The sequence below is a fragment of the Sinocyclocheilus anshuiensis genome, unplaced genomic scaffold (assembly GCF_001515605.1).
Source record: "Sinocyclocheilus anshuiensis isolate Anshui unplaced genomic scaffold, SAMN03320099.WGS_v1.1 scaffold64, whole genome shotgun sequence".
Classification (NCBI taxonomy): Eukaryota; Metazoa; Chordata; class Actinopteri; order Cypriniformes; family Cyprinidae; genus Sinocyclocheilus; species Sinocyclocheilus anshuiensis.
This window is the reverse complement of record NW_015557063.1, coordinates 985335-997572: the sequence shown is the minus strand read 5'-3', so window position 1 is coordinate 997572 and position 12238 is coordinate 985335. Positions and strand designations below refer to the sequence as shown.

Here is a 12238-nt window from a genome sequence, read left to right as displayed (position 1 = left end):
GTTTTTATATTTCTGCAATCTACTTTAGTTTGTGTGATTTGTTACTGACTTTCATATTAATGTTTACACCAGGCTTATTTGTCAGTGCTTTATGTTGTCATAATTATTACATGCTTACAAGGTAGGAAGTTCAACAAATCTGTCAATATACTGTGATTGTAGTTGTTAAATAAAAATGTAATTCATATCAATTCATGCATCACCTAATTTCATCGTAACATATAGGCCTGGCCTACAGAAAAGAACATTTATGTTTAATCTATCTATAATAGTGTGTTGGTCATACTATACAATGATTTATAGCTTGTCTTTTTTGAATAATACAGAACATAAAGAGCTTTAAAAAATAATTGCATATTAAATCGCAATCTTGGTAAAAAAAAAAAAATAATAATACAAAATAAAAAATAAATTGCAATTAGATTTTCCAAAATCGTTCAGCCCTAGTTCTGGCATACGCATGGCTTTATAAATCTGAAAACTTTTGTACGTACGCAAAATCTAGCTTTTGTGCGTATGCACACATTTAGGATGAAATCTACGTAAAGTTTTATACATGAGGCCCCAGAGCACACAACAGCACAGAGTGGGTCATATGCGCGAGACGGTGCAGACCACGAAACGTATCGAATCCATTTGAATTCTACACAGAATGCTATATTTTATAGCAATATGGATGAGATTAGGAGGAAAAACTGTTAGACTCGTTATTAGAAACAGCACTGACGAGTAGAAGAGATAACACAGATGCCATTCACCAATATATTACACACTTTTCAAACTACAAAGCATGATTAATCACTGTTTTACTTTAGTAACAGTTTCATATTGAATCTAAAGGGGACTGTGGCTGTCATAAGCTGTCAAATGCGGCTTTACCGAGCTCAACAGCTCTGGCGCAAGTTGTGATATAAACGAAACCCTATATTAAAAAGGGGGCGGGGCTGCTTGATATGTCCCGCCCTGTCTTCCTGTTTCAGTTGAAATTACGTCAACACATAGAATAGAATAATGCTGCGTGTTTCAAGCCACTTCAGTGGATCTTTAAACACTACTTTAATATGCATTATACAGAGGCAAGATGAAAAGAAAATACCATCTTTTCTAAAAACAGTCAGCAGTTCCCCTCAGAGATACATTCATATAAACTCCCACCCCCAATTGTATCGCGATTCGTTTAACATCTCAGCTAACTTGAATCGTCACATATTTGTATTGATGTTCAACTGGCTCGTGGTGCATCGTTACATCCCTATTTGATATACTATTTTACATTATGCAATATGTGCGTATGTGCATTGTTACATCCCTACTATTATCTCATATGTCAGGATTTACAGGGTTGAAAAAAAAAAACGTAACACTGGACAAAATAGCTGAACGTCAGTCCTCACCTGAAGAGCATGAAGACTGTAGCTGGCATCAAGAAGATCTCATTGCAAGCAATAAACTTTAGGATGTTCTGCTGATTGGCTGTGAGCTTGTTCAAAAAGTTCCTCACAAACATAAGGCTGTTTGGACCCATGGTCTGAGAACAAATGAAACAGAGACAAAATTCAGGATGGAATTATGACAAATACACATTTGAGCAATATAAATGAGAAGGGCAGAGACTTACATCAAGGACTTTTTTAGTGTAGGTGGTGGCGTGGAGAAGTGAGAAGAGGAACACTGGAAAAATGCTCACTGAGAACAAAAGTCAAGACTGCATAAAGACAATATGATGCCATAACACAACAAAAAACAGATATTTTCCCCCCAAGATATTTCCAAAGGAAGGGGTCTTTGAGAAAAGATACTTGTGATAGGGTAGGAGTTGACTAGGATGAGGGAGTAGAGGAGATAGTGGCAGCTGTCCTCCTGTAAGGCCTGGGCCAGGAAGGCTCTGCTCAGCTGAAAGTGAGGAAGTCTCTGGTGCAAACGCAGAGCGCTGGTCAAGGCGTTTGCCAGCAATGCCCTCTGATAGAAGTTAGTAGCTGCTTGAGGCCTGGACAGAAAAAAGCAATTCTTCTTCTTCCAATCATTCACTTATAAAATAAAATAAAAAATCTGTGAGTATAAATGTGTCCTTACTACCCTAAATAGTCCTCATCATACTAATGTGATGCCTCAAACTACAATATCGTTAACTCCTATTGTGTTGGCGCCAATTTGACCCACACTGAATTTTCAAATTGCTTGAAATACTGGTTAAACTTTATTTCTTCTAGAAATGTTGTGACTTTTTCTCAATTAGGGTCATGAATATGCATGCAAAGTTTCAACACAGATGTGTTTTGGAAAGGCAAATTGTTACAACTTTTGTCTTCAAATTTGAAATTAATCTTTAAGGTTTTTTTCATAGTGCCAATTTTTGGTCAATTTGAAAAAAAAAAAGTCAATTTGATCCTTAACACAAAAGTTGCACCCAGTTTTTGAACAAAACAGGATGGTAAAGAAGCTTGTGAACATGCCTTGTAAAAGAACATGACTCACCCAAGCAGTGGCAGAATGAACATGATGGAGCAGTAGACGGTGAACAGCCGTGACAGCCACATAGCTGTTTCCAGCTTATTACTCAAGAGGAATTGCTGCAATACATTAATATGATCACGAGTCAAGGTTATAACGAACATTCTGAAATAAATGGATTTAAAAAGCCCCAAAACATAAAAATAACTAAAATAAATATATATATATCCTCCTGGGACCGAAACATAGACTTTTGTGACATTATATTTTAGTGAATTTCTCTGAGACCATACATGCCACAGTTCTAAGTTTGGATGTCCTGTACAGAGTACATTCAAATGTTTGGAGGTTTAATCATAAACACTCCCTGTCCTGGGTCTTTAAATATGGCTGATATTGACAGAATTATCCAATTTAGGTAAAAATGATAATGTTTTGTAATTATCATTTAAATCTGGCTAATTTTCAAATTGTTTGTCGTAAATAAACATCTCAGAAAAATGTTATGGGTTTTCAAATCAGAATATGACTTTTTGTTACGAACCAGGGTATAATTTTCATACATGTCTTCTGTAGAGGACACCAGGACAAACATCACGTTAATCAGGCATTTTGGGGAGACACAAGTCAACAGGGAAAGAAATTAGAGATCAATATTCCTATAAAACATGAGATATTCTTTTGAAAATGTTGCCAAGTTTTTACTCCCATTATTACACGTTTTTTCATTATGGTTTGCCCCAAGAACACATTAATATGCAAATTAGATCCAATGTATAGATACATTGTATAGAATGGGAATACCAACTTGTGGACATTTTACGCATATATTGCATAAAGTAAAATAGTATATTAGGGATGTAACGATGCACCGCAAGCCGGTTGAACATCAATACAAATGTGACGATTCAAATCGGTTGATATTAGGGATGTAATGATTAACTGCGAGCCAGTTGAAAATCGATTCAAATATGTGACGATTCAAATCGGTTGAGATGCTAAACAAATCGCGATTCATTTAGGTGTAGGAGTTTATATGAATGTATGTCTGAGGGGAACTTACTGTCTTTAGAAAAGTTTAGATGGTATTTTTTCTTTTCATCTTGCCTCTTCCATAAGCGCCACCTGCTGGCAGAGAGTGAATTTGCATCTCATTTAGTTTGTCTGCTGTTTCGGTTTCGTGCAGATGTTTTATGTAGTATAGTATCACAAAACTAAGCATTCTGTTTTTGTTTTAAAATGTCAAATTACACAATCTAATTTAGATTAAAAAAACATGTATACAGTATCTTTGTTTGGATTGTGATTCAAATGCAGTGGTTGCCTCTAATTTTGAATGGAAAGACCACAGGCAAAGCCTTCGTTTATATGAACAGATTTTTGATGTATTATTTGATTTAATATTTTATTAGATTTGTGGTTTGTTTTAAAATTTCAATTTAGTTTTGTTATTTGACATATCTTGTTTTGCTATATTTCAGTTTCACAAAGAAATATTTATTTAGTCATTATTTATTTTTATTAAATATTAAATATTTAGCGATTTTGTCTGAGAAATTATAAAAGGACACCTTTTCATTTCTAATTTGTCTTAAATCTCATTTTGTTAAAAAATCGTGAGAAAATCGTATCGTGAAATCAGTATCGTGAATCGCACCACATCGTGAGTTGAGTGAATCGTTATATCCTTAATATCAAATCATTCTGTAATAACATATCTTTCATAACATAGTTGAGAATCATCTTTGTACAAAGTTTGGTTAAAAATAGCCTGAAACCTAAAAACTGATTGGTGAATGAAAAAATAAAACATTGTTTTGCCTATACATGCCTTTTCATGTATATTTAATATTTATTTATTTATTTTGAATAACTTAATCCTGGTGTCCTCCACAAAGGACATAGAATAAAATATGGATAAAATATTTTTGTTTTTCAAAATCAATTTTCTCCATTTGTTTCTTATGCGCCAACCAATATAATGACATAAAAAGAACAAAATTCACAAAACTTTTTTTTTCTGGTTCTCAGGAAATATATATCATGGGGTCATTGTTTAGTACTTAAAAGAAACTTATCAAACCTAAAAAGTCATGGCACTTACCACAGGTCCAGTCTGAGGCTGAGGAGGTGGACTCCTTTGCTCTGTATCTGCCATCTTTCAAATATTACAAGGCTCTATTTCTTGAGAAAAAATAAAAATAATAAGCTTGCACGCAGAACTTCAGAACATACACATCACATATTCATGCACACAGGCTGCTTATTAACTCGAAGAAAGGGACAAAGTGACTTGAGTTAGTCTTGCTAAACCCTGAAACAGTTCTTAAGCAGTTAGTCATTGTGTAGTTTGCCAGGTGTGGGAGTGGGCAAAACACACGCACATTAGCTCTTACTAGCTATATGCTTATTAATTATGCTTATTTAAACGAAGCTTTCTTACAACAATTTGTTGAAAGAACATTGTATTGTTTCACCAAGGCACTACTACAAATCGGTAGGAAATACATTCATAATGTCCACCCAAAGCAGAACCAAGTTACACTTGTCAACGTAAATACTGACTAACTAGTCATGACAACTGAAAATCAACCGGCAACAATTACAGATTTGCAGCTATTACTGTACACCTGTCAAGCGTCGCCAGTTTTTTTTTTTTTTATAATACGTAAATAAAAGTAGAAGATTGGTTCATCATGTAGTTCTAAAGTACCCTATTAATTTTAGTTGAAATATGTCGGAAAAATCTAGAACACTCCTCAGTACCCAGAGGAGCTAACAATGTAGCCGACAAGCTAACTCTTCACACAGCCACTGACTGCAACCACTGACAGCCCTGAAATACCTGCAGCTTCTGCGCATATTTACATTAACATGAAAGTAATATGAAATTTATTCATACCTGCGATATATTGTTGAATATCACGTTTCGTGAGAAGGTAAAAATCGGCGTTATTTATTTCACAGCTCAGGGCGCACGCGCTTCACTCCGTAATACGCACGAGAGGTTGGTCAGCTGAGTCGACCTCGCGACCTCTGTGTGAATTTCCGAAATCTCGCGATGTTTCGGCCCACATGATTTGATATAGCAATTTTATTGGCTTTTTTTTTTTTTTGCTGTTTCATTATTTCAAATAATCTGCCACAATAATATTTAGATATATAAATAGAATAGCAAACAGATAAATATTCAAATAATAATGATGATGATCAGAACTCTACTCTTTGTCATCACAAGTACTATAAACAACCACCTAGCAGCTCAGAACCCAGAACACGTTCAAGCGCCACTAACATTTTCTTTGTGAACATTTTTAAATGCTTTGCCACATTTAAAAATGTTTTGCCACTCTCCCACTCTCACACGGACGCAAAAACAAAAAATAAAATAAATATATCACTTGTGCAGATATGAATAAAAGAGTTTGTGGCTTTCCCACATACTCGGACAATCAGACAGAGCGTCTCAGGTTACTTATGTAACCATGGTTCCCTGAGTAGGCCAACGAGTTGGTGTTTTTTCAATGTATGCTTCAGACACGGGTCACGACGAGGCGTTCCCCATAGCGACCCCTAGAGGACGCAGTTCGAAGTTCCCATGAAAGGGAACCACTGTGGAAATGCTTGAGTCAGTTCGGCGCGGTAATTTGCGCAAACCTGTAGATCTCCACGAGTTTGTAGCGATGCACGTGCAACCATACGTACAATCCAGTGATTTCGACACAGACAGGAGAGACAAAATTGGATAAACGACAGCCGTTATTGAATTTTCTCATGTCATAACGACAAAAGGTCAGAAGTTAGTTTTTATTCGCCAAGACTGTTTTTACTGGACTGGCTTCAGTATCAAGCATGGAACGATTTTAGTTGCTTAAACACAATTATATATATATATATTTATTATTTCCATGCGAGTGCATGAAAAGTAAATCATGTTAACAACTGTTTGCACATCTCGCGACTCCCATGAGATCAGCGTGCACTGTCCCGAGCCTTAACAGGTGTCTGCAGTCTGCACAGCTGCACGGAAAAACGGCAGCATTACATTTTTTAGAGCTTGCATATTTTACAATGCTTTGCATTTGTGTCTGAGTATGTCTTCGTTTGTCACAGATGTTGACGTTCGAGACGCTTCTGGTGAAAGCTGCAAAAACAGCAGAGCAGGGCAGAGTTCTGTGACTGATTGTGCTGCAGACCCAAGGTTTGACATAGAAAGTCCATCCTCTGCTCATTAATCAGTCTTTTTCCATCTTCTATTATGTTTACAGTACTTATCATACCCCTATCCAGGTGTGTCTGTGCCGGTGCACAGCTGTGTGTTGTCTGCCTTCAGTCCTTGGCTCTGTGGTGCTCTGTCAGCCATGCCATCACCCCGGAATGGACAGAGGAGACTGATTGAAGTCCAAGCTGTGGAGGCCTGTACGTTGCTCAGTCTGGTCAGCCTGCTGTACTCGGGTCAGTTGAACGAGGACAAAGAGGAAGTCCTATCAGCAGCCTGCAAACTAGGCATCGACATACCTGAGCAAGTAGCAAAGAGGCCGGCAACTGAGCGAAACACACAGACGGAGTGCATGAGAGAGGTGGCAGAGAGAGAGTGTCAAACTGAGACCGTCCCTTCTGAATGTCAAAACTCCAAAGAGACCATTGAAAGTGTTCATTTGACTGGCACGTCATCATGGAGGACCGATCAGGGGCTCTGCACGTACACCGATGGCTCTGATATCACCCTGGCCACACTTCAAAACGTCCAGGTTAATCCAGAGAGCATGCCTTCCTTTCAAGTCATGGATGTGGTGCCTGAAAGCGCTATGTATCCCACAGTGAGTGGACCGGCCTGCTTGCCCCAGGTCTATGTATGTCCCCCTTCAGCTTCATACCAACAGCCTCCAACCCCACTGCCACCTCACCCTTACCCTTCTCATAGTACAAATGTTGAGACATTGGCCAATGAGAGCCAGCCAGCATTGGGGCGTGTTTCAGAGGGTGAGGAATGTGTTTTAGAAGCATTTGCACGGTTTAAGAACAATATCCCAGGTTTTATCAGTTACTTTCTTGACACCAACATTGGGCAGAGTGCAGGACAGAGGGAGCAGAGTCAGAGAGGAATGACAGGGGACGTCAAAACTGAGGGAAGGGCGACAAGGGTGCGGAGGGCTGGGGCACGCGGAGGATTTGCTCTGAAGGGAGAAGGGTTGAGTATTTGTAAAAGAGTGCAAAATATGAAAAGGTGCGGAAGAGTGGCGAGGTCGGCCTGGATGGGGCAAGGTGGGGGTAGGATTGGCAGGATGCTAGACACCAGACAAATGTTCAAGAATCACGAGAGGCTTAAACGGAGACGACAAGGCAGAGGAGCGATAAAAGAGGAAGGAGAGAGAGGCAGGTCTTCATCAAGGGGGAGACCCAGGCAGAGACAGACAGGGAGCAGAGGCAGATTGGTAGAACCAGTGTGTCAGGTAGGTGTCTCACGACATCTTCAGATGAGGAGGTATGACATTTTTGTTATTTTACTTCTGTTTGAATTAATGATTTAAATGGGTCATATCATGAGCAATCAAATTTTCCTTGATCTTTTGAGGAAAATTAGCTTAAGAAGTGTTGCTTTGGATAAAACATGTAAACATGCTGTAACTTGGAATACTCAAAACAACCCCTCTAAACTGAAAAGTCCATTCAGTGAGACTAAAACTTCTGCAATGTCAGACAGATGAATGCACTGATGCATGACACCTACATACATGTTGAAGAAATATTTAAAATATAAAAAATACACTACCATTCATAAGTTTGGTGTCAGCTTGACCTCTAAGAATGGATTAAACTGAACAAAAATGGCAATGTTACAAAAGATCTATTTTAATAAATGCTCTTTTGAACTATTTTTAAAGAATCATGAAAAACCATGTTTACGGTTTTCACAAAAATATTAAGCAGCACAACTTTTTTCAGCATGGATAATAATAAGACATGTTACTTGAGCACTAAATCAGCATATTAGAATGATTTCTGAAGGATCATGTGACACTAAAGACAGGAGTAATGGCTGCTGAAAATTCAGCTTTGACATCACTGGAATAAATTAATATTTTATAATATATTAAAATAGAAAACATTTATTTTAAATTGTAAAAATATTTCACAATATTACTGTTTTTGTTTCCTGTGTTTTTTTTAACAAATGCAGCCATGATTAGCTAAAAAACAACTTCTTTAAAAACATCAAAAAATCTTACTGACCCCAAAACTTGTATATTAAAAATAAAAATATATGAAATATAAAAATATTAACGTGTGATATGACCCCTTCAAATTATAAATGCAACAGAGCAGTTACTCAAATGTTCTCTGAATTACAACACTTCTGTAGGTTACAGCTCCACCTCGAAGAGGGCGAAGAGGTCGCCCCCGCAAATGTCCCTTGCCTGAATCAGATGTTTCCCAAAATTTCAGTGGAATTTCACCACCTGATCCGAAAACCATGAACCCTCCAGGTCCATCCCTGATGCACACCGCAGCTCTCCCAGCAGCCAATCAGAGCAGCCTCGCTCAGCCAATGGACTGGCTTATAGATGACGTCATTGTGCAGCTCCCATTTATGCCCAACAATCAAAATGGAATAACGAATACTGCAACTGTAGATTCCAACATGGATCATCCAAGAACACAGTCCTCAGTTAAGCTCACGGATCTGGGTATAACCCAACCGCATTCTGAAGGTGAGCTGTCTGACATACTTGATAGTTTTCTGAGAACGTTTGAGCAACACGTTAGTGTATGCGAGTCAGACGTTCAAGATGGGATGGTGCCCAACATAACAGATGGAACCCAGACCTGTGGACAATCCTCACAGAATTACACAGTCCACACACACACATCAAATGCACATGCCACTTCTATGAACACAACAACACAGGGATCAAAAGCCTCATTATCCAAGAACAGACCACGAGTATCATCTGCTCGTAGACCACAGAAGCCATCAGGTTTTTGGCAGGTGTCAGGTGTGAAAATGGATAAATCAACCGGACAGCAAAGTGAACAGAAGCCTAAATCTGGCAGGATGACCAGAAGCCAGAGTAGGAAGAGGAAGCTGGATGTTATTGAAGAACTGCCTGGGAGAGACGAGCTTCCAGCCAAACGGAAGAAAAAACGAAAAAAAGAACAATTAGAGAAGATGAAGGTAGAGGCTTTGCTACCAAAGGAGAAAAAGAGAAAGAATAAAACTAGCAGGCTGCATAGTGAGGAAAAGTGCACCAGCAGCACAGCTGACTCAAGCTGCGGTGTTACGAGTTCATTAAGGAAAGTCATAAACACAACTAGTGGCCACAACGTGAAGTGTGCCACACAAACAACAAAGACATTACAGAAGACTTTGGTTCGGTCAAAATCTTCAGAGTTGCATGCTAACAAACAGTCCAGTCTTGTAAAAAATAAACAAGTGGGACATGCTAAAAGAGACACAACTAAATCTCTTCTAGAAGGAAGTACGTTAAAGGTGCAGTGCATTACAGGGTGTTCACGACCCAAGCAATCAGCCACAAAGAATAAATCCACTGGGTCCCGTCCAGCTCTTTCTGCTTTTGAGTTAATGAAAAAGATCTTGGAAAATCTGCAGAAAAGAGAGGAAGAGCAAAAAGGAGAAGATAACAGAATGTGGACTGTGAAAAAACTGAAAGTAAAGAAGAGGTTGATAAATGCACATGTACGTGGAGCTGAGGAGAAAATGACTGAGAATAAAGAGAAGAATGCTAGAATCAGGGTTGAAGGGCACAATAATAGCAGAATAAACCAAAAAGATGAGGAAACAAGTGGGAGAATGAAGGAGGTTGGCAATCAGAAGAACATTCTTCTTCAGCAGAATCTGCCATCAGCTAATGGTAAGAGCTCAAAATAATTCAGTTCTCTGCCAATATTAGAGATTTGGATATTTAATTGGTAATGCTCATTTCCCCTATTTTACATATAGATTACCTTTGCTGCTATCTAGTGCTCGCTTAAAACATATTTTCAAAAACAGAAATAACTTTTGTAATCCTTGGCAAAATCACATAATGAATATATACTTTTTTATTGAATATTGTAATATTTTGATGCCTTGTAGCAGTGTTATTTTAATATTTATATACAGTTATAGTATTTATAATTAAATTTTTTTCAAATTTTCACTTAAATTTATTTTCACTTAAATCTCATTTTCACATTTTTCACTTAAATTTTAGTTTATTTATTTTTTTATGTGCCTTTGTTATTTATTTGTGTAATTATTTCAGTTTTACCTTTATTCATTTTAGTACTTAAGCTTATTTTATTTCACGTAGTTTTTCATCTAATATTTATATTTTATTTCAGCTTTATTTTGATTAACAAAAATCTTTAGCTTTAGTTAACTGTAACAACCCTGACTATTTAAGTGATTGATTTTTTTTATTTAGACAAGATAATATAGATTTAACAGACTAACAATTTGATATTGGTCATTTATTCTTTATTAGCAATAACATGAAAATAACGATCAGCTTTTATTAATACTTCTCTGTTTTAACTATTATTTATTCACAGGTTGCACCATGTCAAACGGAGAGAGACTGATGGAGGACAGCTACAGCAAAGCAAGATCTAAGACTGCTGACTCTCTCAATGATTCTCCTTTGCAAAGATGCAGCACAGAAGGCCTCATGCTTAAAAACACGACAGACATGCCTTTTGTCTCACATGCACTGGACCCCACCACACCTCTTGAGAAACTCGGAAACACACAAGGATCAATAGCCAGTTCAGAAGAGGATGAGGATGTTGATGTTGTGGAGGTCTCTAGTTCTTTGTCTGAGTCCTTCCCTGTGCTGCCAATCACTGCCGATATTGTGCTCAGCACAGAGGAGGGGGACAGTGATGAAGACGACGAGATTGATGTGATAAGTTTAGGATCTAATTAAGCATGTAGTAATTTCTGTTACTGTTTATTACTGTTTAGCTTCAGCGTTCTGAATGTGTGTTGGTGCATATTTGAAATACTTTCTCAAATTATCAAAGACTTAGAACATGGTACCTTTTACCTGTGTATAATTCAACACAGAGTTCACACGTGTGACAGTTGGCAGTATTTGTTCTTTCGACTTTGGTGGCTTCAGTTTCAGACATCAGAAATTTTTATAGATTTGAGTTCTGAATGTTAGTTGTTTATTTGTGTCACAATCGTGCCTTATCATAATTATTGAGACTGCTATTAATGCACACAGAGTTTTTTGTCATTTGCCATCTTTTGTAGCCATGTTCAGAATTAAAAGACATGGATCCAACCTTGGTTGTTCTTGTTCAAATACGGGTTTCTGCATTTTCAAAAGGAAATGCCAAACTCAATACAATATAATCTTGGGTAACATTTTACAATAAGGTCTCATTTGCTAAAATGAGTTGATTCATAAGCTAACATGCACTAACAATGAGCAATGTATTTTACACCATTTATTAATATTTGTTAAAAATGCTGGTTAAAAATGGTTGGTTACTGGTGAACTAGATTATCAGTTATATATTAAAAGTTGGATATATAAGTACATCCTGTACACTGACATAAAGGCAGGGCCATGCACAGACCTTTTGAGGGGCATGTGCTGAAACTGAAAAAGGGCACCCCCCTCTCAAAAGCTTTAGATTTATTCACTATTAATAACAACCATTATATATATATATATATATATATATATAGGGTTTCTTAGGTTTATAGGTCTACATGTTATACACTATTATAATGACATATGATATGGCTTTTAAAGACTGCTTAATTTCTACA

At 37.3% G+C, this 12238-nt stretch overlaps 1 protein-coding gene and 1 pseudogene across 2 annotated transcripts; one reads left to right on the top strand and one right to left on the bottom strand.

Moving 5' to 3' along the window:
- Positions 1-1377: 1377 nt before the first annotated feature.
- Positions 1378-5500, bottom strand: LOC107676507 (transmembrane protein 33-like). 2 transcript variants are annotated; one of them, XM_016471060.1, is made up of 6 exons: positions 5354-5500; positions 4556-4635; positions 2476-2570; positions 1800-1987; positions 1619-1686; positions 1378-1528 (listed from the first exon to the last, which is right to left on the bottom strand). In XM_016471060.1, exons 2-6 carry the CDS (start codon positions 4607-4609, stop codon positions 1391-1393), a joined length of 543 nt encoding a protein of 180 aa, XP_016326546.1. In that variant the 5' UTR covers positions 4610-4635; positions 5354-5500; the 3' UTR covers positions 1378-1390. The 2 variants fall into 2 exon arrangements, with proteins under 2 accessions (XP_016326546.1, XP_016326547.1); XM_016471061.1 differs by having other exon boundaries at positions 4556-4632.
- A 668-nt stretch (positions 5501-6168) lies between these two features.
- LOC107676504 (uncharacterized) lies at positions 6169-11381 on the top strand (annotated as a pseudogene).
- Positions 11382-12238: the final 857 nt, after the last annotated feature.

Coding starts and splice junctions, on each gene's coding strand:
- LOC107676507 (XM_016471060.1), bottom strand. CDS start 4,609: ATGGCAGATACAGAGCAAAGGAGTCCACCTCCTCAGCCTCAGACTGGA. Junction 2,571..4,555: donor AGCCTCAGACTGGACCTGTG/GTAAGTGCCATG, acceptor AATGTATTGCAG/CAATTCCTCTTGAGTAATAA. Junction 1,529..1,618: donor ACACTAAAAAAGTCCTTGAT/GTAAGTCTCTGC, acceptor ATTTGTTCTCAG/ACCATGGGTCCAAACAGCCT.